The 27399-nt window shown below is 34.1% G+C and overlaps 3 protein-coding genes across 3 annotated transcripts; 1 reads left to right on the top strand and 2 right to left on the bottom strand.

Annotated features, from left to right (window-relative positions):
- Nucleotides 1-7250: 7250 nt before the first annotated feature.
- Nucleotides 7251-8314, top strand: BNAC02G43960D (uncharacterized protein At5g65660). The gene is made up of 2 exons (XM_013823040.3): nt 7251-7627; nt 8013-8314. Exons 1-2 carry the CDS (start codon nt 7394-7396, stop codon nt 8193-8195), a joined length of 417 nt encoding a protein of 138 aa, XP_013678494.1. The 5' UTR covers nt 7251-7393; the 3' UTR covers nt 8196-8314.
- A 5384-nt stretch (nt 8315-13698) lies between these two features.
- Nucleotides 13699-14688, bottom strand: LOC106379105 (uncharacterized protein At4g02000-like). Its single transcript, XM_013819117.2, has one exon. The coding sequence runs from the start codon at nt 14686-14688 to the stop codon at nt 13699-13701; it is 990 nt and encodes a 329-aa protein (XP_013674571.2).
- A 9034-nt stretch (nt 14689-23722) lies between these two features.
- LOC106380210 (transcription factor bHLH93) lies at nt 23723-25844 on the bottom strand. Its single transcript, XM_013820015.3, has 4 exons — nt 24958-25844; nt 24286-24468; nt 23953-24120; nt 23723-23850 (listed from the first exon to the last, which is right to left on the bottom strand). The coding sequence occupies exons 1-4, from the start codon at nt 25594-25596 to the stop codon at nt 23764-23766; spliced, it is 1077 nt and encodes a 358-aa protein (XP_013675469.1). The 5' UTR covers nt 25597-25844; the 3' UTR covers nt 23723-23763.
- Between the last annotated feature and the right edge of the window lie 1555 nt (nt 25845-27399).

The raw sequence follows: 27399 nt of genomic DNA, 5'->3' as shown, positions 1-27399 counted from the left end.
TTATTTATAATTATCTCATGTTGGTTTTTTTTTCTAAATTTGAGAAATTGCTTAAACTACCACATTCTTAGTATCACTTTTCATGTTTGCTTTAACCATATTTATTTTTAGTTTTAAAGAGATAAATATACATTTATAACTCTAAAATCAAATAATTTAGACTTAGGTTTAGATTTGAGGGGTGTGATTTTAGAGGCTGAGGTTTATAGCTTTAATAAATAAGTAAATATTTAAAATTTAAAATATTTTTTTAAAAATAGTGTCAAAAAAAATTTCGAATAAAAATAATTTTCAAATTGCATATTTTTTCTTAGGAAAAATTTCAAATTTTAAAATGTATAATTCAAAATAATTCTCTTAATTATTTATTTAAATAATTGTCTATAAATCTATAAAACAAAGAGATAAGAGTCTTTTGCCTATTTAATGAAACTTTATATTTTAGGTATTTGTGAAAATGTTCTAGGGAAGGTAAACATGGATAATGATACCAAAATTTTATTCCCTAAAAATTTTGTGTAAGAATCTCACATATATTATGCCTATCAACGTTTCTAAGGAATAAAAATTTGCTAACTTAACATATTAGAAATGATAAAATAGAAAGAGAAATTCTCTATGATAGTCATTTTTAAGTTTTTGTCACAAAAATAGCTCTCAATAAAGAAAATGACCAAAATAAGTTTTATTAAATGGTGAAAATGTATTTTTACCCTAGGATTAACTAATCTAGACTTATGGTTTAGAGTTAAGGGGTTGGGTTTTGGGGATATAGTTTCAAATTAAAAAAAATATTAAAAATTTCAAAATAAAAAAACTATTTTGGTCATTTTTTTTCTTGAGAGCTATTTTTGTGATAAAAATTTAAAAATAAATATGTGAGAGAATTGCCAAATAGAAATGATAACATACCACTTAAAAAAAATTCTAGCTCAGTCAGTGAAACTTATTTTTTCAGTATAAGTTCATTTATAATTTCTAACCATAACAAAATGATAAAATAGAAATGGTTCAGCAAAGTCAAGAAACATATAAAATCCATCCTTTGATAATATAATAGCTAACGGGAATAAAAAATTTCAACGGAAAAAGAAAAGTGACAACTTTATTGTACAGCATTTTTGCCTTTTTTTTTTTGTACTGAAGCCATAACTTTATAACAGTAGTAAGCTAAATTAAATTAAAAGTGTTATGAAATAACTTATAATTTATAGTATCGAGAAATTTAAATAAGAGTAGAATTTAATATCCGTATGAAGTAAATAACACTACTATAAGTGAGAGAGTTTATTATAAGTAAGAAGAAGAAGATGTAATGGTGTACAAAAGAGTGAGATGAGTGATGGTATTTATAGTGAACAACAATGCATAAAATATCAAAGATGGTGCTTGATTTGGTAAATGAGTGGGTGATCATAGTGCTTGATGAGTAGATGATCATAGTGCTTGATGAGTAGATGATCATAGTGCTTGAGTTGGTAAAGGGGTGGAGGATCATTTCAAAGTTTATCTTATAACACTCCCCCTTGATCATCCATCTTGTATTAAATTAAGTTTCGTAACACTCCCCTTGGGAACCGGTGTCACTCTCCGCTCTCGCTTAACGTCTTTGTTGCCTCGTTAAAAACCTTTCTAGGAAAACCCAATGGGAAAAACCATAGTTAGGTAAAAAGAGTACAACTACGTAAGCTCCCCCTCGATTGAGCAGTCATAGATCCTTCTGATGACGCATTCCAATGTTATGGACATGTTTTCTGAATACCGAAGTAGGAAGTGCTTTTGTGAAGAGGTCGGCTGCATTGTCGCATGATCGGACATATCTTACTTCAATCTCTTTCTTCTTCTCGAGCTCTTGGGTGTATGAGAAGAACTTTGGATGTATATGTTTTGTTCTATCACTTTTGATATATCCTTCCTTCGTTTGAGCAACACATGCTGTATTGTCTTCATATAGAATAGTTGGCCCCGTACTTTTGTCAATCCCACTACTTGAACAAATGTGTTGGCTTATTGATCTTAGCCATACACATTCTTTACTTGCTTCATGGAGTGCGATGATCTCAGCATGATTTGAAGAGGTAGCCACAAGCGTTTGTTTCTGAGAACGCCAAGATATAGCAGTGCCTCCGATCGTAAAAACATATTCTGTTTGCGATCGAGCTTTGTGTGGATCCGAAAGATATCCTGCATCTGCAAAACCAACCATTTGACCATTTGAATCTTTAGGGTAAAATAAGCCTAAATCAATAGTCCCTTGTAAGTAACGAAAAATATGTTTAATTCCATTCCAATGTCTTCGTGTTGGAGATGAGCTAAATCTTGCTAGAAGATTAACAGCGAATGATATATCAGGCCGTGTACAATTTGCAAGGTACATCAACGCTCCAATTGCACTTAGATATGGTACTTCCGGACCAAGTATCTCTTCTTTTTCCTCAGGTGGTCGAAATGGATCACTTTCAATGTTAAGTGATCTAACGACCATCGGGGTGCTAAGAGGAGTTGATTTATCCATGTTAAATCGTTTCAACACTCTTTTAGTGTATGTGGATTGATGCACAAATATACCATTTTGTGAATGTTCTATTTGTAGGCCAAGACAATACTGTGTCTGTCCAAGATCTTTCATCTCAAATTCTCCTTTGAGATAGTCTGATGCCTTTTGTATTTCTTTTTGAGTTCCAATAATATTTAGATCATCAACATATACCGCGATTATCACAAATCCGGATGTTGTTTTCTTGATGAAAACACATGGGCATATAGGATCATTCACATATCCTTCTTTTGTTAAATGTTCACTGAGACGATTGTACCACATACGTCCAGATTGTTTTAACCCATATAATGATCTTTGCAATTTTATTGCACATAACTCTTTAGGTTTGGAACTTAATGCTTCTGGCATTTTAAATCCATCAGGGATTTTCATGTAGATATCAGTATCTAATGATCCGTATAGATAAGCTGTAACAACATCCATGAGACGCATCTCAAGATTTTTATCAGCGGCTAGACTCATCAGGAATCTAAATGTGATCGCATCCATTACAGGAGAATATGTTTCCTCATAATCAATACCAGGTCTTTGAGAAAATCCTTGGGCTACAAGGCGAGCTTTATACCTTGTAATCTCATTTTTCTCATTTCGTTTTCGAACGAAAATCCATCTGTACCCAACTGGTCTCACATCTTCAGGTGTGAGTACAATAGATCCAAACACTTTTCGTTTGTTAAGCGAATCAAGTTCGATTTGTATTGCTTCTTTCCATTTATTCCAATCATGTCTCTTTTGACATTCATATATGGATTTCGGTTCTGGATCATCGGTATCTTCATTTACCTCACCTGACACGATATATGAGAAAGCATCATCAAGATCATTTTGTTCATTTCTATTCCATATCCTTTTATTATGGATGTAATTAATAGAAATCTCATGATTATCTTTCGATTCATGATGCTCTGATTCATCAGAGCCCTTATCATTTATTTCTTCCAAAATATTTTCTGCTATTTTGGGTGCATCATATATTTCAGCTTTCTTCTGTTTCCTAGGATTTTTATCCTTAGAACCAGCAGGTCTACCACGCTTCAGGCGTGTTTTTGGCTCTCGTGTGTCATCCTCCTTTTCTTGTTCATTTGGCATTTTGATACGAGCAGGAGCATTTGCAGCTGGTATATGAGATTTAGTTACCGTCTTGGTATCTACAAATGCATCAGGTAGCTGGTTAGCTATACTCTGTAAATGCATAATTCGTCGAACTTCTAGTTCTGACTCTTTAGTAGGAGGATCAAGATATAACAATGATGGTACACTCCATTTTATATCACTTCCAACATTTTTGTTTTCTCCCCCTAGAACTGGGAATACATTTTCGTCAAAATGACAATCAGCAAAACGTGCTGTAAAGACGTCACCAGTCTGTGGTTCTAGGTATCTTATAATTGATGGAGAATCACAACCAACATATATTCCCAACCTTCTTTGTGGTTCCATCTTTGTTCGTTGTGGTGGTGCTACAGGCACATATACTGCACAACCAAAGATTCTAAAGTGGGAAATGTTTGGTTCTCGACCAAACACTAACTGTAGTGGGGAATACTTATGGTATGCACTCGGTCTGATCCGAATGAGTGCTTCTGCATGCAAAATGGCATGTCCCCATACAGAGGTTGGAAGTTTTGATCTCATGATCAATGGTCTTGCAATCAATTGCAGACGCTTAATTAAAGATTCAGCCAAACCATTTTGCGTATGAACATGAGCAACCGAATGTTCAACTTCAATTCCCATTACCATACAATAGTCATTGAATGCTTGGGATGTGAATTCACCAGCGTTGTCTAGTCTAACTCTTTTAATAGTATAATCAGGAAACTGTGCTCGCAGTTTGATTATCTGAGTTAGAAATCTCGCAAATGCCACATTTCGAGATGATAATAGACAAACGTGTGACCATCTACTGGATGCGTCAATTAATACCATAAAATAGTGGAATGGTCCACATGGTGGATGTATCGGTCCACATATATCACCTTGAATTCTTTCAAGGAACTTTGGTGATTCTTTATCGATTTTGGTTGGCGATGGCCTTACGATCAATTTTCCTAGAGAACATGCAACACATGTCATTTTATTCCCTTGAGAAATCTCCTGGATTTTCAATGGATGACCATGTGAACTTTCTATGATTTTACGCATCATTGTAGTGCCTGGGTGGCCAAGGCGATCATGCCATAACGTGAACTCTTCTGGGTTCCGTTTTACTACAAGATTTGATTCGATCTCATCGATATAAGTATGATGTAATCCCGAAGGAAGTTCTGGAAACTTTTCCAATATGTGTTTTCTGCCACATTTTTCAGAAATTACATACATGTATTTCTTTCCATCCTCAGTTGCAGACTGAGTATCATATCCGTGAAGATATATGTCTTTAAAACTCAACAAATTCCTTTTAGAACTCGGAGAATATAAAGCATTATTTATGGAAAATTTTGTTCCATTCGGCAAAGTAAAGTTTGCTTTACCAGTTCCTTCAATCACGTCTGCAGGACCTGATATTGTATTGACGACAATTCTTGTCGGTTTTATATCAGAGAAATATCTCTTTTGTCTCAGAATAGTGTGCGTTGTTCCACTATCTGGTATGCATATTTCACGAATCCGTTTCTTGGATTTTGCTCCATTAGTATTTTGATCCATTTCTGAAATTATCATAAACATTAAATAAAAGTGAAACGTGAAATTTATTCATTGATTATATAAAGAAAACACACAATAATTATACATATATTGTTGTTAAAACAACATTATTCTTTGAAAACATAATTATTATATATTACAAATGAGGACTATTCAGCAGTCTTATTAGAAACATTTCCGTACTCTTCAAGAGTATTCTAGTCCAGCTCATTTGCGAAATTAGAGGATTCAAGGTATGAGGTCCCTTCAACGTTTTCCGTGAGGTTCACCTCTTTAGCCTTTCCTTTTATGGATTCTTGATATAACTTGCACAAATGTGAGGGAGTACGACAGGTACGGGACCAATGTCCTTTACATCCACATTTGTAACATTTCCACTCTTCAAGAGCGTGAGGGAGATTGATTTCCTTCTGATTATCGAATCTGTCTTTCAAGGCTTGCCATAATACGGCTGGGTCCTCAACGTCTCCATAGTCGTGAGTTAGATTCTCATCTAAATGCTTCTTCAGGAAGATTATCGCTTCGGCTATATGCTCGGGTGGCGATTTGTTACCGACTTTTATCGCTTCGGTTATATTTTTTTTTATTATTACAAGATAAGGTTTCACATTTGTGACCCATCTGACATAATTTTCGCCGGTTATTTTCAGAGCCGGGAACTGGAGTTTCTCGACGTTTGCCATTTGTAAAACGCAAAATAATAATTTTATTAGAACTTCATAATTTAAAAACCGTTTACATTAACCATACAAGCAATTACAAGGATAAGTGATGTAAATAAAATTAAACCGATAATCATCTTAAATTCACTCGGAGTAAATTCTCCATCGAATAAACCATAAATAGAAACACAAATAAAATGACACATAAAAACAAAAGTGCGCGAATCATCTTTCTTGAAAAATCGGAGGAGAGCGATTTGAAATTTTTGAAAGAAGATGAAATGTTTTGGATGATGAAATGAAGTGAAAATGAGTTGTATTTATAGATGAAAATTACTGTTCATGACCGTTGGAGAAAGGGGAAATTTTTGAAAAATTTTCTTTGTGACCGTTGGGTTAAATCGAGTGCACCAAAAATTAGTCTGAAAATATCGTATTAAACGGTCAATCAAATCTATAAAATTTCATAAAAGTGAAAAATTATGACAATGAAATATTTATGTTATATGACAACAAATCATGCGACGGCTCAGCCGATCAATGCAGAATAATAAATAAATTATACGGCGGCTCGGCCGACCAATTAATAATAAACAGAATATAAGGTGGCTCAGCCGACCAATAAATAATAAACAAGATATAAGGCGGCTCGGCCGACCAATAAATAATAAACAGGATATAAGGCGGCTCGGCCGACCAATAAATAATAAACAGGATATAAGGCGGCTCGGCCGACCAATAAATAATAAACAGGATATAAGGCGGCTCGGCCGACCAATAAATAATAAACAGGATATAAGGCGGCTCGACCGACCAATAAATAATAAACAGGATATAAGGCGGCTCGGCCGACCAATAAATAAATTAAATTACTAGTAAATAATATAGGCGGTATTCCGGCCATTATAACATGATATAAATAATAGTAGAGGCGGTATACCGACCATTATAACAGAGTATAAATGATACAAATAAATTTTACCGAATCGCAGAATGATCGTGCTGATAACGTGTTATGAAATAACTTATAATTTATAGTATCGAGAAATTTAAATAAGAGTAGAATTTAATATCCGTATGAAGCAAATAACACTACTATAAGTGAGAGAGTTTATTATAAGTAAGAAGAAGAAGATGTAATGGTGTACAAAAGAGTGAGATGAGTGATGGTATTTATAGTGAACAACAATGCATAAAATATCAAAGATGGTGCTTGATTTGGTAAATGAGTGGGTGATCATAGTGCTTGATGAGTAGATGATCATCGTGCTTGATGAGTAGATGATCATAGTGCTTGAGTTGGTAAAGGGGTAGAGGATCATTTCAAAGTTTATCTTATAACAAAAAGTGAATTTTCTTTTATAAATAAGCGCTCAATATCTCCTCTTCCTTCCCCGTCCCCTGTTTAACTTTTCTCCAAACTCACACAAGCTCCCTCTCTCTTCTCTCTGTTTACCTCTCTAACGCATGAGAGAACAAACTCATCTCACAATCTCAGCCTTCGGTTATATCGCCACCTTAGATGGAGAACACTCAAGGATCCTCGCCGCCTCACATGGACGCTTCTCGGCCGTCACTAGGATTCCCTCTCGGCACAGCTCTGCTTCTAATAATCATTTTCAGCCTCTCCGGGATATTTTCTTGCTGTTACCATTGGGACAAACATCGCTCGCTCCGCCGTTCTTTGGCCAATGCCTCTGGTCATCCCTCCGCCGACATAGAGTCCTCTCCGTTCAAACCTAGACCCCCTTTTCCGGTATACTCTCCTCTCCCATTTTCTGAAATTATTATAAATTACGATTTTACCAGCAAAAAAAAAGGGAAAACATATTTGCCACAACATTTTATTTCCATTTCTCATGGAGGATTTAAATCTCGTATGTTTGAAAGATTTTAGTTACTATTAAATTTAGTAAAAATAAGTTCACAAGTTTTTTTTGAGTAAATCCAAAATAGGGTTTCTTATAAATATTTTAGAAATCGGAAAGTAAGTTAAAAAGCATATGGAATACATTACTATCTTGATGAAATTGTAATTTATTAAGGTTGAATTTTGAAAATTTTAGTAAGTAGAAAGTAAAATAAATAAATATATAAATCTAGTGAGTTGATTATGAACTAAAAATAACTATTGTGAACAGGATTTGAAGAAACCCCAGGATCTAAGCATAACGGTGTTGATGCCTGGAGATAATACGCCTAAATTTATAGCATTGCCGTGTCCGTGTGCACCACCTCGGCCAGAGAACCTCACCGTTGATGTCCAAAGTCCACCGCACTCACCACCTGTTAAGCCGCCGCGTTTTCCCATTCCTCTTTGTTAGATTTAATTTAGCTAAAAGATAACACAAAGGAGGAAAAATGTTGAAATATCTCGTTTTGATGTACATGTGAATCATAATTTTTTTTTAAACTATTATAAATTTAAGAGTGAATTTTGTTAAGGGATAATATTAAGGTATGGGATGTAAATACTCTACACTATTTAATTTTGTTCACTGCTTTATTATTTATGTATTCAGTTGGCAAAATTATGAAGTGGTTTGATTATGTGAATTTTTTATAGAGAATGACACTTATATTAATCAACTAATGATGTAATTAGATGTTAATTTTTTAAAAACATGATTGTTTGATTGGTTAAAAAAATTATAAACTCGCACACTTTAAACTGAGGTAAAACTACATGGTTATTTTGTTTTTTAACGGTGAATATTATTCATCGATTTGAGCTATTATTTACCTATGAATGCTGTATGCAACAACAAAACACATGGCACGTTTCGTCTGACGGTATTTTCGATGTCGATGTCCTGATCCAATTTTTATTTTTTTGAACAAACCTTCATTGCATATAATAAAGAACTAAAACAGAGTTAGAGAGGTTCCACAATGCCTGTTTTACTAAGCTATCAGCCTCAGCATTGTTAAGCTTCTGTACAAATTGAAAAGAGATAGATGAAAAGAAAATACATAAGTGCTCAATATCAAACAACACTCATTGTGCTTCAATATTCCTCTTCCTTGTTGATATGATGTGGATGAGGGACTGTGAATCTAACTGAATCGTCAGCGTTCTTAATCCCAACTGGGCTGCCTCCAATAAGGCAACTTTAACCGCTATAGCTTCTGCAATAAAAGCAGAGCCGACGATGCAACGGTTTTCAGAATTTTGGTGGATGGTAATGTTGCTGGAAGGATCCTTGAATATGCAACCAAAGCCTCCTCCTTTGGTGGTTGCGTTCCAAGCAGCGTCCACAAAACAGTTGGTAGATAGTGATGAACCACATAACCGTGGTACTGTGACTCCTTGTCGATGGGTTGGTATCGTTGGAGTTTCCTTCTGGGCCGCCTGCCAAGTCCTAGCTTCTCTGATTGCCAGTGTTGCAACCTCTTGTTCTGTTATAACCATATTTTCAAAGAGCAGTTTGTTCCTTGCAATCCAGAGATACCACAACACCCACGGATAAAGATCAGTAGAGCTGAGTCCCGAGGGTGGTAGATTAATCATGCGGCCGCAAGCTAGGAGTAGGGATGTTGTGGTAGAGATTGCGTTGGGCGCTGGTTTGAACATTGCGGGGATTAGTTCCCAAACTCGGGATGCAAAAGTGCACTGACTAAACACGTGTCTCTCTGTTTCAAGGACTCCACATCTTTTACAGGTACCTGCAACCTCAATTCCACGCCTGATTAAATTTTCCCCCACCGGTATGGCTTTGTTCTGTATTTTCCACAGGAAGTGCTTGAGTTTAGCAGATGTTTTAACTCTCCAAACAAGCTTCTTCCAGTCGAAGGTGATATCAGGTTCACCTATATTCAGTTTACAGAGAGCATACCCTGTTTTGGTTGAGTATGATCCAGTTTTGTCTGGGAGCCATACCAGCTCATCTTCCATAGAGAACTGGCTGAGCGGGATAGTTCTGATTTGCACCTCATACTGAGGTAAGTGTAGTCTAATCGCTTCAACGTTCCATTCACCAGACTAGCTGTGAATAAGATCAGAGACAAGGGTGTTTCTGTTGGATTCTGTCGGAGGTCCCATAGGAGCAAGTGGGCGGTCTGATCCTAACCAAGGCTCCGACCAAATATTAATACTCTGTCCTGATCCCACCACCCAACCTAGTCCTTTTAGCAATACTTCCTTACCAGCCAGAACTCCTCGCCACCCATGTGATGAGTTTTGTGGAGCGGAAGCCTTTAAAAAGGTTCCTGAGTGGCAGTATTTACCCATCAGCGTGCGTGCCAAGAGGGACTGAGGGAACTTCAGGATTCTCCAGGCTAGCTTAGCCAACAAGGCATCATTAAACTGCTATATTTCTCGGAAACCTAATCTTCCTGCAATCTTTGGCATTGTCATCTTACTCCAAGAGACCCAGGCCATTTTCCGCACGTCCGGTTTTGCGTCCCACCAAAAGCGCATGAGGATAGTCTGGATTTGTTAGCACAGGGACATCGGGAGTTTGAAACAAGACATGGCATGGGAGGGCATCGCAGCTAGAACAGCCTTGAGAAGGACTTGCTTCCCAGCGGCATTGAGATAGTTAGTTGCCCAGCTATGAGAGCGTTGGCGAATACGATCCACTATCCCCGAAAAAATATCTTTCTTCTTACGGTTGAAGTGCTCTAGTAGCCCTAAATACTTTCCCACACCACCTTCGCCTTCTATTCTTAGAATTTCCTTCGCTTGGCGTCTTGCAGTTATGGGTGTTTTTGCTGAGAAAGTAACAGCAGATTTAAGGAGATTTATGCATTGTCCAGAGGCTGCTTCGTATATCTCTAGGATGCAAGTTAGCTGACGACAAGTGTTCCGATCACTTTTGCAGAAAAACATCATATCATCCGCAAATAGCAAGTGATTGAGAGGTGGAGAAGCTCGTGCTACCTTAATCCCTTGAAGACTCCCTTGTTCCTGTGCCCGCACACACATACATGATAGTACTTCCGAACAGAGAATAAATAAGTACGGTGACAGTGGGTCACCTTGACGAAGCCCACGGGTCGGGCCAACTCTCCCTTTAGCGCTTCCATTAATGAGGAAGGAGTAAGATACTAAGCTCACACACTCCATGATCCAAGCAACCCAAGTTGGGTGGAAACCAAACCGGTTCAAGACGTTTCTTAAAAAACTCCACTCCAAGCGGTCGTATGCCTTACTCATGTCCGTTTTGACAGCCATGTAGCAGTGCTTCTTCGCGCTGGAGGTTCTGAGGTATTGGAGTATTTCGTGCGTAATCAAGACGTTATCTGAGATGGATCTACCCGCTACGAATGCAGACTGATGAGGAGAGATGATTTCAGATAAGAGCGGCTTCATTCGTCTGCAGAGTATTTTAGCAATGATCTTGTAGTGCGTGGAGCATAAAGAGATTGGTCTATAATCCATCACTTTCTTCGGGTTTTTTATCTTCGGTATCAAACGCACGTGAGTCTCATTCTGGCGACTGTGGATGGTGCCAGTAACAACGAAACTTCGTATATCCCGACAGACATCGTTTCCTACAATGTCCCAAAAACCTTGATATAAATTAGCCGAGAAACCGCCAGGGCCTGGCGCCTTATACCCATGGATCGCAAAGACTGCCTCTCTTATCTCCATATCATTTGGTATTTCTATCAGGGAAGCATTCATGCTATCTGAGACGCATGGTGAAATGGCTTCTGTTACGATCTGTGGATCACCACCCGAGCCTGAATTGAACAGCTTTCTGTAATATTCCGCTATAGTTGCTGCAATCTGCCCTTCCTCATAGACCGGCGTTCCGTCACACGTCTCGATGACCGAGAATTTATTAGCTGCTTTACGACCTCGAACTATCGCATGGAAATAGCTTGTATTTTTGTCCCCATGTTGAAGCCATATGACCCTGCTTCTCTGTCTCCAATAGCTTTCCTCCTCCCGGTATTCTTTGTCTAGCTCCGAGGTTAGCATCCCAATGAGATCAGTATCAGGTAATGGAGCAGACAACGCTAGGTCCAGATCTTGTTGGAGGTTTTGGATGTTCACTTTGCAGTTTTGGTTCTGCTCTTTCGTCCATTTGATGATTGCTTGTCGCACACGACATAGTCGAGATAGAACAGAGTCAAGATCGCACTGCATCCAATTATCTAGCACCAACTCTTTGATTTCAGGTTTACTCGTAAGACGTCTATCATAGCGAAATAAGTTCTTTCTCTTCCGAGGATTATTATCCAAATAAGTTAACAATGGCCTATGATCAGACCCCTCAAAACTGAGGTACTCACAATACGAGGTAGGGAACAGTTCGGACCAGCTACAATTTGCAACCGCTCTATCTAGCCTTGATTGAATGAAATGATTGTAGCGGGTTCCACGCCATGAAAGATGATTGCCTGTGTGTTGCAGATCCCAGAGCCCCGATTGTGTAATGAAACTCCGGAAGACAACAAAACTACCTTCCCATCTGGTCAGTCCTCCGAGGTTCTCTTCATTATCCAATAGGTCATTAAAGTCACCTGTCACCAGCCAGGCTTCGTTTCGATCCTTTCCTAAGATTGTGAGCTTCTCCCATAGACTAGCACGATCCTCTTGTCGTGGAGCCCCATATAAGAACGTAACAAAAGTGCTTTCTGGTCCAGTAGTAAGCTTGACGTCTATGAAGTTAGAGCACGATTCAAGGATTTCCAAATCAACATGATCCTTCCAAGAGAGGAGGAGACCCCCGCTTAGTCCTTCTGGGGCTACTGTAAAGTGATTGGTATAGGCTGTCTTCACAAAGAGTCTGAATACATTCTCGTCCTGGTTTTTCGTTTCCATCAGAAACAGGATATCTGGGGAATACTTAGAACGTAAGTTCCGTAGACGATGAACTGTAGGGTTGCTTCTAATCCCCTGACAGTTCCAGGCCATAATGCCTAAGGAAGAGTGCTTTGGCCGGACCGAAAATCCGTCCCTTGCCGAGTCATGGCTGGAATTAGGGTGACTGTCGGGTTTGTTTGTCTTTGGTTCCTCGCCCTTGTCTCCATAGCGGGAGTAGTTGCATTCCCAGACACTCTTTTATTAGCTGGTTTGCCTCTTGGAGAGTTTTGTACCTTACTGACTCGACGTTTCTTTAGGCTAACTCCCTGTAGAGGGCTATGGGCCACTCTTCTCTTTGGAGGGGGTCTCTCGGATGCTTTTCTTTTTCCTGTAGCCTTTGAGGTAGTGGCTTTCCTTGCTTTTGAGGGTGGAGCTTGTTGTAGGTTTGAGTTGTTTAGGTTAGCTTCTTCCTCTGTTACTCTCGCCATATTGACTTCAGCTAAGTGCCTTCTGTCACCGCTTAAAGATCTGATGGGGGATTCTTGAGGTAGCGTGAGGCGTTCTCTAGTTGGAGGGCGAGAAGAAGACGGACCTCCAGAAGTGTTGAGGATGTGTGTAGGGAACGTATCCTCCAAGTACTGTACTTCTACCTCTTGTAGGCGACCGGAATCAGAATTTGCTACTCCATTAAGGAGGAGGGGAACTCTTGCATTTGAGGGTGGGGTCAGTCTCTGTAACGCCGACATGCGTTCTTGAGTGGAAGGTTCCTTCTGAACATTTAGATCATCTCCATCGGGAAGTAAAGTTCTCGCTACTGGAAGGGCAAGTCTTTCTAGAACAGGTCTACGCTCTAGGGAAGAGTTTACTTCTTGACTAATAATCATTGGCTCTCGAGGTAGGTTAGGAGGGGGCGTGTGCGAGATTTGCGACTGTGAACCTTTCTCTACCCATACTCTGTCTCCTAAGCGAGAATGGACGCTGACTTGTCCATGCGAGATTCTCTGAGAAACATGGGTTCGCTGGCCTACCTTCCCTGTCATGGACCCATTAGAGATGCTTCTCTGATTTAGTTATCTGTTACCATATTTTGAGATAGAGGAAGTTCTTTCCTTTTCTCTGAGTGATTCCAAGGGAAGGTCTATATGGTAATGACTCCTCTCTGAGTAATAAGAGCGCGTTGGGGATCTAGGTCGAGGTGCGCGAGGGGTTTCATATCCTTCTCCTCTGCGATGGTAAAGTGCCTGATCCTCTCTCTCTCTATCGAAGACATGTGGAGCCCGGGAGCGATCAACTTTCTTCTCATCCTTTGCTCTTCTAAATGCATCAAGACTATCCTTTGTTCTAGAGTAGTTAATGTCTTTAGGTTCTACTACCTTGCCTTCCAAGTCTTGTCTGCGAGGGCAGTCTTCTTTTTCATGCGTTAACGCCTTGCAGAGGAAACAGTGTTTCTCGAGCTTCTCATACTCGAGCTTCTCATACTCGAGCTCCACTTTCTTAGACTCTCCAGTCGGTAACGTGATGTCCAAGAACATTTCCAGAGGTTTGTGTCCGTTGAGATGTACTCGGACTCTGCCTCTGTCCACATCCTTTGGTCCTACAAGCCCTATTCCAGCTCCAATGGCTTCAAGGGTCTGCTCATTCCAGAAATGCAGAGGAATTCCATGAATACGTACCCAAAAGGAGATAAGCGATGGGAAGTCATCAGAGGTATTAGGTTCCCATCTTTGAAGAATCAGCATCCAACGTTTGAAGTGGAACGGTGATTTTTGTAGGATCGTTTGAAGGTCCCTCTCTGATTCAAAGGTGAACTGAAAGAGCCGCGGTCCGAGTTCTCTTCCTGTAAACTGTCTAACAACGGACCAATGTTGGAGGAAAAAGTCAACTAGAGCTCTAGTCTTCTGGATATTAGCGTTGGTTACTCGCCCTATAAGGGTGAACTTGTTGGCTTCGATGAGAGCGTAGTTATCAGTGGCCGGGATAATGACTGAAGGCCGGCGAGTCTGCTTACTCGAGTCTGAGACCCATTTTCCTTTTTCAGATCTTGAGAGTCTATGAGCCATGATTCTTTCCGGATTCCACTTTATAGTTTGTGGTTAGAGGAGAGACTTCAATGCGGGGAACAGATCAAAGTAAATGCAGATGACTACAGAGACCGTAGTAAGTGTTGAGAGATTATGAGTGAACCTCCTGTTCTTCTTATGAAGAAGAAGGAGGAAGTAGACCCAACGGACCACAAGGTAAACGAGTACACCGTGGTAAAATCTCTAACGAGGAGGCTATGATTCAGGTGAGAAGGCGTTGAGGATCGACAAGGTTGTGGGCTTCATCATCTTCGTTGTTTGTGGTCTTCCGGTGAGCGGTTGCGGCAAGGAAGGACCCTCCGACCCGAGTCGGGAGCTGAATCCGGCGTGTAAAGGCCTGTTAGATCTATGGACCACATGACAATGCTAAGAATGAAAAGGTTTTTTCGAAAAAAGGTTGGACGGTTGTCTGACTTTTGCTACTTCGAGATCCTGATTCAATTATGTTTCCTTTCGCTATACAAAATTACAAATACTTACTGTATGAAATAGACGTTAACCGAAAAAACTATTATATTTTTATTGTAATACTATTGTTTCTACCAAAATAATATAGATTACTACTAATTTAGGATATCTCGAGATTTGTTTGAATTGTACCAGAAATAGCGCAGATTGTATTTATATTCACATTTCCGTTCTTTATTAGTAGTCCAATTTAAAAAAGGTGTTTTATGCAACCACGTTTGATACTTTAAATGGAAAACAAGCATATCAATTAAATTGCAAAGCTTGTGCGTCATAACAAGAAACCTCATGATTAATCATTGAACATAGTAAACATTCTATAAGAGCTAATTATTACATTTACAGTATGGACGGACGAAGAAAACAATATAGCTCTCGGTTAACTACGATCCTTATTTCGGTCATAACCATTTTACACACAAAAAAAAGAAAGAGAAAAAGTTCGGGTCACTCAAAATATAAAAACTTCATAAATTTGGCACTAAAGTTACGAATCCAAAATTGACGTCACTAGCAAGTTTCTTAACCAAGTGCTCAAAACACATCCCCACCACTGACCCATCCAATTTAACAATCCACTTCATGACCTAAATTCACTGTTATATATATATACATATTATTCTTATACTTTGCTGATTTGTCATTTTAAATTGAATATCAGTTTTGTAATGCATTGGTTTATCCTAATATTCTAATCCAAATACTTCCGAATCTGATCGATAGAGATTTACCTTTTGCTCAAGTCCACTAATTATCAATTGTACAGCAACAAAAAAGAGAACACCAAATGTAAATTAGGTCAGGTCGAAGGTTCGAATCAAAGCTCTTTTTTTTATCATATCAAGTTTCAAATTTCAGACGCATCAAAACGACATAAATAATAGTACCAGAAAATGTCAGAACTAACTAAATTCACTCTCGAATGAGCAATTAAATGCTTGCAGAGAGTCATCGTGATAAAAAGAAAAAAAAAATGCTTGCAGAGAGTTCCATATAGTATATTTTTAGAAAAAAAACGAAAAATGCAAAGTAATCAGTGCTTGTGTCAAGTGCGTCATACTGCAAAGTACAAAACTGGGATTGGTTCCTTTGATGACGTTATCTATGCTTCGCGGTTCTTCAACAACCGTTTTATTTTATTTTTGTAAATTGTTGTTGTTTATAGGTATTTTATTGTGTTGGTATTCAATTATAATGAATATCTACTAAAAGAGCTTTGGTATTAAATATTTGTTATATACATTACGCGCTAAGAAATCAAAGTGATTATGAAGTCACCAGTAAAAACATGTTATTGGAAGATACTTATAGAATATCTCACCAATAAAAAATAAATTAAAAAAAATTGAAAAACAGAGTAAATAGAATTTTTCAGTTAAGATATTTATTTATTTTTCTAAAGAAACTTTCATATCCCATGTTATTTTATGAGTATTCAAAATTATATTTAAAATTAATTAATTAAATAAATTAAACTAAAACAAAATTAAATATTTTGCTTACAATCCCATGAAAGCATCTTGTTTCAGAATATCTGATCTCAAGTTTTATTCTATACAAATGGTTATATGTGATGTTTTTATGTATTAAACCTATTATAAAACAAAAAGAATATTGTTCAATCCCTTGTATATTAATTGAGAAGCATTACAACATTTTTTTGTAGTCATGTGTCATCACTAGAATAATTTTTAGAATCTCTAGAGAAATATGTTGGTCTATCTAAATATATAATAAGATTTTTATTAAACTACCATAAATACATTATTAATGTGCTTCATTATTTCCTTAAATAAAATTACGGAATAGTGTAATGTGGTTAAAATATATATGACAATTAATGATTTGAATAATAAAGATTTGATAAAAATAAGCGTATCTTATATTATATTTCTTTAGTTTTAAACTATTAAAATAAATTAAACAACCATATTACCCATATAATAAAAAATTTAGATTTTTCTGTATATGTTATATTTTGAATTTTTAAAAACGAGTATAAATTACTAAAACTGTTAAAAGTCTCACATTCAAATTTTGTGATCCATGGTTTAAAATTTTTGTTATTAAATGATACAAATGATTACAAAATAATATATAAGTTGAAAATCTCATTTACTAAGTATTAAAATTAAAAGAAATATATATATATATATAAAAGTCTCACATTCAAATTTTGTGATCCATGGTTTAAAATTTTTGTTATTAAATGATACAAATGATTACAAAATAATATATAAGTTGAAAATCTCATTTACTAAGTATTAAAATTAAAAGAAATATATATATATATATATATATATATCATTTTAAATTAAACTATATGCCATATAAAAATACATAAATATTTTAATTTTGAAATTTACTTTGAACATATATAATTATTTACTTTGAACATATGAATAAAAAAGTCAGCACCTATTATTTAATTTTGAAATTTATTTATATGTCCGCACCAATTTAATTATATAAATAATAGTTACTGACTTTTTTATTATTAAATATATATTTATAATTTCATAATATGTTAAAAAAATATAATACATAAAAAAAATTATATATATAATATTTATTCCGCGTAAGCGCAGATCTTAACCTAGTTAGTTAAGAAAAAGGAATATGGATCATTTAAGCTACCTTTTTAAAATTATGTTTCTTTATTTCGCGCCTTACGAATTATTTTGTTTGTGTAACAGATGGAGGAAAACTCATATAATTTTATTGACTAGAGTTGTAAAACAAAGAGAGAGTAGATTTTATTCTATATACTAGGATAAGACCTGCGCCTTACGTAGGGTAAATTTATATGAAAATTATTTAAGAAATATCGTATAGAAAAAAAATTTAATAGATGTTAATATTAAAATATATTGTATATATGTTACTATCATTTAAATTTAATTATATACCACATCAAACAGAAAAAATATTTTTTTGGATAATAAAATTTATTTATATGTCCGCACCAATTTAATTATATAAATAATAGTTACTGGCTTTTTTATTATTAAATATATATTTATAATTTCATAATATGTTAAAAAAATATAATACACAAAAAATTATATATATAATGTTCATTCCGCGTAAAGCGCGAATCTTAACCTATTTAGTTAAGAAAAAGGAATATGGATCATTTAAGCTATCTTTTTAAAACGATGTTTCTTTATTTCGCGCCTTACGAATTATTTTGTTTGTGTAACAGATGGAGGAAAACTCATATAATTTTATTGACTAGAGTTGAAAAAAAAAAGAGAGTAGATTTTATTCTATATACTAGGATAAGACATGCGCCTTGTGCATGGTAAATTTATATGAAAATTATTTAAGAAATATCGTATAGAAAAAAAATTTATATTATTGATCGAATTAATATATTTGGCCCTTAAACAATTTTTTAAAATTTTTTGGTTAATTACATAATTTGTTTACTAATGAACTGATCCCATTTTTAAAAATATTTTTGGTCAAAAAATTATTTATCGCATAAAAACGTAACGTTTAGGCCGAAGAATCTCATGCCTACTATTTGGTTACAATGAAACTATGTCTGCTCGGTTTTATATCATGATTTAGTAATTTAAAAGTTAATTATGGTTAAGAGAAGTTTATTTTCACGTGCCAATCCTATATATCTTCGATATTTTTCTCCTTTTTGTGTCATTTTGGTTATTGATATAAATATTGATTTTTGAGTTTATTCTCATTTCTTTCTTTTATTTTGGCCTGAGATTTAGAAAATGTTTAAGATTCAAAATTATTAAAGAGATGCATACTTAGGTTAAGATATGCGCATTGTGCAGAATAAATACTTATTTTATATTTTTCTGTATAATATGAAATAAGATAATAATTATATATTAAATAACTAAAAAATCAGTTACTATTATGTAATAAATTGACTTGCACATATAAATCAAATGACCGCTCTTGTTTATTCGCAATTATTTTAGAATAAATAAATCAAAACACAATCTTATCTATCGTATATGATATATAATTAAATTTAAACAATATGAAGTATATATATATATATATTAACATAAACACTTATTAAAATAAAATTATTTATTTATATGATTTTATTATCATTGTATCTTATTATAGAAAAAAATTTAAACATTGATCACAAAAGTTTATGTGAGACTTTTAACAGTTTTAATAATTTATACTCATTTTGAAAAATTTAAAATATGACATATACAAGAAAATCTAAATTTTTAATATATGATTAATGTAATTGTGTAATTTATTTTAATAGTTAAGAATTAAAAAAATGATAGAAAACATACATATTATTAGCAAATCTTCATTATTTAAAATCATTAATTACTATATATATCATAACCACATTGAATAATTCCGTAGGTTTTATTTAAGGAAATAACATATAATAAATATCCATCTTACTTTAGTTAATATCATATGATATCATATAGTTGGTAAAGATATAAAAATTGAATTGAACCAACATGTTTTTCAATTTTAATGTGAGACTGACATATATGATTAATTAATTATCTAATTGATTGACATATAAACAAATAATTTTTTTTAATTATTACAAAATTGAGATTACATCTTTTCAACTATTAATATATAGGAGATTCCGGTTGAAAATACTATATTATCATGAAAAACAAATTTGTTATACTGTGTAGTCATATGAAAGCATGTGAAGGCACCGCAATCACCGCTGAAACCTAGGGATCATGCCATTTCATTTCTTTATTTGTTTTTAGAGCTGGGAAATTATATAAAACATGTTTTTTTGAAAAAATATAAAACATGTATATGGGTTTCTTCATAAAAACTTTTATAACTTCATTTAACATGCGTACCAAAAAAGATTATAATTGCAGAGGATATTGAATAATATGATTAATAATAAGAAAACATGCATTTTCATGAACGTTTTCATTTTTTTGACAAAAAAAAGGATTAGTTGTCATCACTATTCGAAAATACAAAACCTTCCAAATAACTCAACAATAAATAGTCAAATGAAAATTTTGAAGTCATTAAAATAATTTAAATTAAACTAGAAGAAAATGTATTTAAATGGATGAAAAGTGGAGTATAATGTAGAACGTACGGATGATAAGCAAGACAAGAGCGGGCCGGAGATTGAAGAATATCAAATCACATGGGGAAACATTTCTTATCGCTCCCTTATTTCTGACGCCACCTTTTTAATTTTTCTTCATTCTTCTTATTCTCCTTTTTTTTTTCTCTCTTTGATATATTATATATATTACTAGGAAGCTACGATCAGGGCGGAACATTTTATCCGTTAAATTTGATTCGATTCGTTATTCATTTTGATTCGATCTGAAAATTTCGGATATCTGTAAACTTTCGAAGCAAATCAAATACTAAAAATCAATATCCTTTAAAATCGAAGCAAATCACAAATATTAAAATTTTGGAAAGTGGATATCCGATCCGATCCGACAATATATAAATACATGTATACTTTGATTATATTTAAAGTTTTAATGTATAAAATTATATAATTATTATTCTAACATATGATTTGATAAATTCTATTAACATTATTACTTATATAAAAGTATTAGATAAAAAGAATAGAACACATTTATGACAATTATAATTTTTTTCTTAAGTTTTATGTTATTATAATTGTTAACTAAGTTCAAAAAATTTACAAAATATGTATATTCACTCATTCTTTTAATTTTTATCATATATATCATGTAAAAATATATTCTACAAAAGAAAATTTGTATCAAATTTTTAAGATTATTTGTATTAATCAAAACATATGAGATATCCGCAAGTATTCATAAATATCAGCAAATATCTATTTATTTTCCGGATATCCGTTTTTCCGAATATCTGTATTTTTCTGAAGCAAAGCAAATCGAAAAATTAAATATCCGTGACATACGAAGCAAATCACAAATACCTTCAAAAATCCGGATATCCGATCTATGTCCAGGCCTAGCTACAATGATATTAAATACATCGTTCATTTCGCTTTCGAACATAAAACAAAAAGATTGTGTATTTTCTCTAAATAACGGCTGTAGAGGAAGTTCATATAAGGGGAATACGTTATCTTAAAATTAAACATGGATTAATACCAACCCCTGTTTTCTTTTGCTGTTACACACACAATTTGCGTAGAAACATGGGATTGGCCAAATAATTATAAAGCATTCAGATGTTAAATAATGGCAGTTAATGTATTTTGTGGACTATAACCTCTTGGAGGTTATTATCCATCATAAATTAGATTATTCACGTGTTATTGATAGTTTCTTGTATTTTCGACAATATTGTTATGTACAAGCAAACTAATTTGAAAGTATTATATTATGCTTTCTAATTTATTAGATTTTTATCATAGTTAAAAAACTAAAGTAACCATCAATTCATATATGTTCTATTATGTTCTCTTTTGACTTTATTGTTTCTGTAACACTATCTGTCAAGCATGATTGTAAAAGGGCTGCTACACAACTTGTGGGGATAAACCACAATTCAAAAAAGTTTCATCATTAGTACCAAGATGTTGATGATGTTGAAACAGGGATGTGGACAAATGTTATACAGTTCACGCTTAATATATATACTTGTGCAAGTTGCATAACTAAGATTCGTAATTAGACTTGACTAATATATCATTGATGATATTTGCTACTTCAAGCCAGTCTTATTGTATTTTTACAGGAGATTTTGATTTGTGTTTTCTCAGTTTTCTAATCATTGCCTGATCAAGTATAATTATCTAACTAAGAAAACGAGATGAACATATTTCATTGTGGTAGTGAGTGTTATTGTGACAAGTTGTTTCATAGTGCCCAAGTGGAGTCATTTCTCAACTAAAAACTAATGTTTTGTGTGTGTGAGTATTTTCCTTTTCTTGGGAGTTTAACTTCATTCCAAATATGTGATGATTCTTAGTCCAATTATTATAGTTTCCGTTTGTTTCATTAAATTAATCGAGAGAAACTATTCTCTACTTCCAAAAACTATGACAATATCTTGTAGGGCTGTTAAATATGGTAAAACCGAACCGTACCGAACCGAACCGAAATAGATAATATGGTTTGGTTTTGGTATACACCATATAAACCGAATGGATATAATTTTATAAAAACCGTAGGATTTGGATATGGTTTGGTATATAACCGATTAAACCGAATAAACCGAACAAAACCGATTAAATGTAGAAACATGTAAATATGTATATATTTTATAACAATACATGAAAATCTATTTGTTACATAAGTTAAATTTGTGTTAATAACTATTACCATAATTTTATAGTAATAAAGAACCTTAATTTATAAAACACTTGAACTATAATTAAATAACAATACATCGCAATTCAGACATCTTATTTTCTAAGTCTTCTTTTGATCTTTTTGCTTTATTTTATTTTAGTCTTCACTAAATTAATATGAAGATTATAAATTTGATGGACAATAATTAATGGAAAAATTTCACATCTTTTTTCTTATCTTTCGTGTTTGATTGAAAAAGTATTACTTTAATGAACACTAAATATGGAAGAGTGGAAAAACTTTTCTTTCATGTTTCTGTTTTGTTTCATATTTTTATTTTCAAAATTTGAAGCTTTGATTTTAGTTATAGATTTGATTATTTTATTTGATGGTAGAAGCATTTTTACTTTTTTTTTTTCATTTATTTGAACATGTAATATATTTTTAATAAATGACTGTGTTGACAATATGACTCTAAAATTCATATAATATGATCTCAAACTAAATAATTATGTTTTTTTGGTATAAAACCGAATAAACCGAAAACCGACGGTATATAAACCGAACCGAGCCGAAGTAAATATGGATTTAGAATGGTAGTTATATTTTACTAACTGAAATACCGAAAACCGAAAAAACCGAACCTAAACCGAACCGATATCCGGATTGAACACCCCTTGTTGGCCGTCAAAAACAATATCTATTCCTTCCAAGGCCCAAATGATACAACATTATAACTATGGGCCTGTCCAATTTATTGCTTACGCCTTCATTAGGCTTCTGTGAATTAACCTTTTCTTCGCTAATTATGTTAAATCGGTAAGATTAAATGTTGATACACTGATACAGTACCATGTAATGATGAATGCGTTGATGGTGGGCCTGACGGCACAGTGATTAACATTATAATCACTCCCATCATTAGCCATTAAAACTTTGTGATTAATACGCTGTTTATTATACGTATCTTTCTAATCGGAGACATCTGCATTGTCATCTACAAAGTACAAACCCTAATTTCAATTATCGAGTCCCTTCAGTATAAACTTTTACCTTTTATTAATCAATATATTTTATTCATTGATACATCATTACACTTTAATTCGATCTTGAACTTTTAATTAAGGTTATAACCTCCATCTACAAATCTACTCTCCAAGAAAATATCTATTTTTTTCCTTCTTTTAACAACTCATAATGTCCCCCCCCCCCCCCCCCCCCCCCCCCCCCCTAGAAAATTCAAGCTTGCAATGGAAATAGACACCAAACTTCTAATTTTTGAAAGCATGAAATAAATAGTATGTTGGTTCATTAATTTCATCATAAAAACTCCTTACAAGCATTTTCCTCCATAACCTGCGTTTCTAAACAATGCTTGCTTTATATCTTCGGAGTTGATGAAATCTCTCTGCTGAGCTGCCTATAAAGACAAACACACACACAGCACAAACAAACTCATCAGTCTTCCCATTGCAGATATATTATTAGGATATCATATATTATCTTGATATCTTCTTAGTACCTCGGAACAAGAAGCATGCAAAGAGAAATCACTAAAGCAGCTAATAACACATTGTTCAATTTCCAAGCCTAGAGTCTCTAGTGTGTTAACAGTTGATAGAAGCAATCCCGGTTTGGGGGAGCAACATATCTCAACCCGAGTATCTTGGTCTCTCCGGTCCACTTCAAACTATACAAAACATAATAAAATTAACAAAATCAGTCCGCATCAACCTGTGAATTTGTAAAATTTCGAGGGTATTTCTAGTAACAATTCACAAGTACAGGGGCTAACATGTAAAACTACAAAAAACAAGAATACTGACATGAAAAGTTATCTTCATTCTTGCTATACCTTTGGTGAGTTTCTGACCAGCGGTTCGTTTGTATTAAGATCCTTGATATCACCGAAGAGCTTAGAATGATGTGAACTGTTGCTGACTCCAAGTTCTTGTTCCTCGTCTTGTAACTTGTTGATTTTGTCTAAAAGCTCCTTCATGTAATCTATGGCATCTCCTAGTATCGATGTCCTGTCCATCTAATTTTGAAGATAACAATAATCATTATTTTAAAAACTTTTAAATTATTAAACATTTATATATCTACTTTTCAACAGGTTCTTAGATTCCCATAAAAGTAAGAACACAATAATTAAACAAGTCTTAAAAAAGGTTCAAACAAGAAAAACAAACATATAATGTTGAAAACATAGAAAACGCTATTTTCATGAAAACGCATTTAATATATTAATTCACTCAGTATAAAGGACGAATCTTTTGAACCAAACGTTTAATCTTCAAAGAAAACAAATACTACAGCTAGCTAGGGTTTAAATTTTGAGATTTAACTAAGTTCGAACATACTGATTAAAAAGATTAATCTCTTTATTAGCCCATATAATAATAGAAAAATACATTACTCCCATTAATTAAAAAAAATAGAGGAAGAATATTTTCTTGATTTTGACCATTATGATTATAATTATTCAAAAAGGTTAAATCATAAAACGTTAGAATTATTATTTTACCTTACTGATATTTGGAACAATGGATCTGAGCATAGAGAGACGATCGTTAAGCCGTTTTCTTCGACGTCTCTCCGCCATGAGATTCTTTGAAGGTTGGCCTTCAAGCTTTTTGCTCTTCTTCTTGTTTGTTGTCTCTACTACTCCTCCACAGTATCTAACACTGAAGCTTTTGCTCTGATCAGACTCCACCAGTGGAGATGGATACGACGAGTGATTAATGAAGCTCTCTTCTTGGGAGGTTGGAAGCATCACTGGTGGTGAAGAGGAAGAAGAGTCTATAATCTCTTGTAGGGCCTCAAGAAAAGGGTCATCGAATGTTGAGGCCGTGGAGGAGATTAACGGCGGAGATGAAGATGAGGGTGGTGGTAAAGGTGGTGTTTGGTGAAGAAGCAACGGTGGAGGTTGAGAGATTAGGTCCATGAAAGAGGATGAGTACAGAAGAGTATTTTCGTCTTCTTCTTCATTGTTGAAACAGAGGTAATCAATGTTCCATCCATTTGAGAATAACTGATGATGATCAAATCCGCCATTAAAGCTCAGGTTGTTGATGTTGCTATTGTAATTGTAGTTGTCGGTGGTTTCTTGCTTTGTCGGAACAAGAAGCTCTTCGAACACATTCATCTGAGTCGACAGTTCCATTTTTTCTGTAATAAGGGGAAGAGAGTACAGTGTGTATGTGTGTGAGAGATAAAGAGTTTTGTGGATTAAAGAAGATGAAGTGTAAGCGTATTTATATATAAAATCCAGAGAGGTGTTTAAGTGAGAGAGTAATCTATTGATTAAATTAAAAACTCGTCTTAATTTGGGCTTTATATAATGTGTGGGCTTTCTTTGGTTTGATAACACATTTTATAATTATTTCTCGTGACGAATAATAAAAAACATTTTTGTTAGCGCTAGGCTCTACCTCTGTCTAGCTATGATGAGTAGATGAGCTATTTATATTGGTACAAGACATAAATCGATGTAATTTTTATTTTGCCGAGGATTGCCTATGCAAAATAAAGGTGCGAAATGTTAATCGAGTTTTACTCAAAAATCATAGTATAATAGAACGCATAAGTCTTTTTTTTTTTAAATGGATACTCCATAAAGTGGCATAGTTTGTAGAAAGTTAGGAGGAATCCATAATTGAATTCTATAAGGGGGTCTTATTGGACTAAGGGTTTGAGAAAATTCTGGGAATTTTAGATGTAGTGGAAGTTGGATAGAATTTGTAGAGTTTGATAGGAATTTAAAAGTATGATTTTGGTTTTCTTTTTCTACGAGATTGGTGATTTGTGAGATTTTAAAAAAATATTTTAAAACAAAATAAAACAAGCTAGGTATACCATAAGTTATCATAACCGCAAAAGATCATTTCATCGGATTCTCCTCTTACATGAAAAAAAATCTGAAGTGAAGAATTTTTCATGTCATCATCAATGGTCCAACCTTTAATTATTTTATTCATCACTCTCGCTATCGCTTTCCTGCTGCAAAACAAATTTCATAAGAATAAAAAATAGAGTAGTTGTATCTCTCTTTTTCTCTGAGAGCTTCCATTTTCTTAACCAACAACAACAAAGCTTGAATCATCTTTTTGAATTTTCTGTTTCTTTCAAAAAAAATTCTGGGGACAAATATAAATTGGGTTTTCTCAAAAAGCAAAACAACTAAGATTCTCCTGTATCCTTAGTCAATTCCATGACCACCACCATTAACTATCCAATCCAACACAAACTTCGACCTAGACACCAAAATCAGTCCAACATTCTCCTAATAATCATAATCCTATCGGTTATCTTCTTCATCTCCGGTTTATTCCTCTTTACACCACCGGAAGAGACAAAGGAGATTAGTTCGACAAAATGACTGAAGTTGTATCTATTATTCTCCAAGAATTAAAAAAAAAAGAAATTAGGTCGAAAGTTAAGAAAAAGAAAACCTATGAATTTTTTTCAAATACCATCTCACACGATGGAATTTATGTTCACACAATTTTAACTACAAATCATTTTCAAATACTTCCCAAATACTTTCTGAGATGTTTTATAGATGAAATCCTTATTTTCCAATAAGGGTGGATTTGATACATCCAATAAGCAAGGATTTAAGATAACTTTTGTAAATACTAGATCCAATAAGGTGAGATTTGGACAAAAACAAAATCCTACCAAATCACCAATTCAATAAGCTCCCATTTAGTTTTGATGATTAATATTATTGCAGTATGTGCGGTTTCTAATTTCTAGAGGTTCTATGTCGATATATATATAAATACGATGCAACGTTAAGATGTCTAAACGAAGATGAAAGATCTTTGGGTTTACTCTATCTATTTATTCCCCATTAAAACTTGAAATCTTTCGCCATTCTTAATTTGTTTTTTTCATTCATTAAATACATCATACATGTGATCGTTTCTTATTACATTTGGTGTTAATTATTGCTGAAATTGTA

Source organism: Brassica napus, chromosome C2 (genome assembly GCF_020379485.1).
Source record: "Brassica napus cultivar Da-Ae chromosome C2, Da-Ae, whole genome shotgun sequence".
NCBI lineage: Eukaryota > Viridiplantae > Streptophyta > Magnoliopsida > Brassicales > Brassicaceae > Brassica > Brassica napus.
Note: the sequence above shows the minus strand (reverse complement) of the source record. Positions and strands in the feature narration are given on the sequence as shown.

Coding starts and splice junctions, on each gene's coding strand:
- LOC106380210 (XM_013820015.3), bottom strand. CDS start 25,596: ATGGAACTGTCGACTCAGATGAATGTGTTCGAAGAGCTTCTTGTTCCG. Junction 24,469..24,957: donor TTGTTCCAAATATCAGTAAG/GTAAAATAATAA, acceptor CTTCAAAATTAG/ATGGACAGGACATCGATACT. Junction 23,851..23,952: donor TGCATGCTTCTTGTTCCGAG/GTACTAAGAAGA, acceptor TTGTCTTTATAG/GCAGCTCAGCAGAGAGATTT.
- LOC106379105 (XM_013819117.2), bottom strand. CDS start 14,688: ATGGCTCATAGACTCTCAAGATCTGAAAAAGGAAAATGGGTCTCAGAC.
- BNAC02G43960D (XM_013823040.3), top strand. CDS start 7,394: ATGGAGAACACTCAAGGATCCTCGCCGCCTCACATGGACGCTTCTCGG. Junction 7,628..8,012: donor AACCTAGACCCCCTTTTCCG/GTATACTCTCCT, acceptor TATTGTGAACAG/GATTTGAAGAAACCCCAGGA.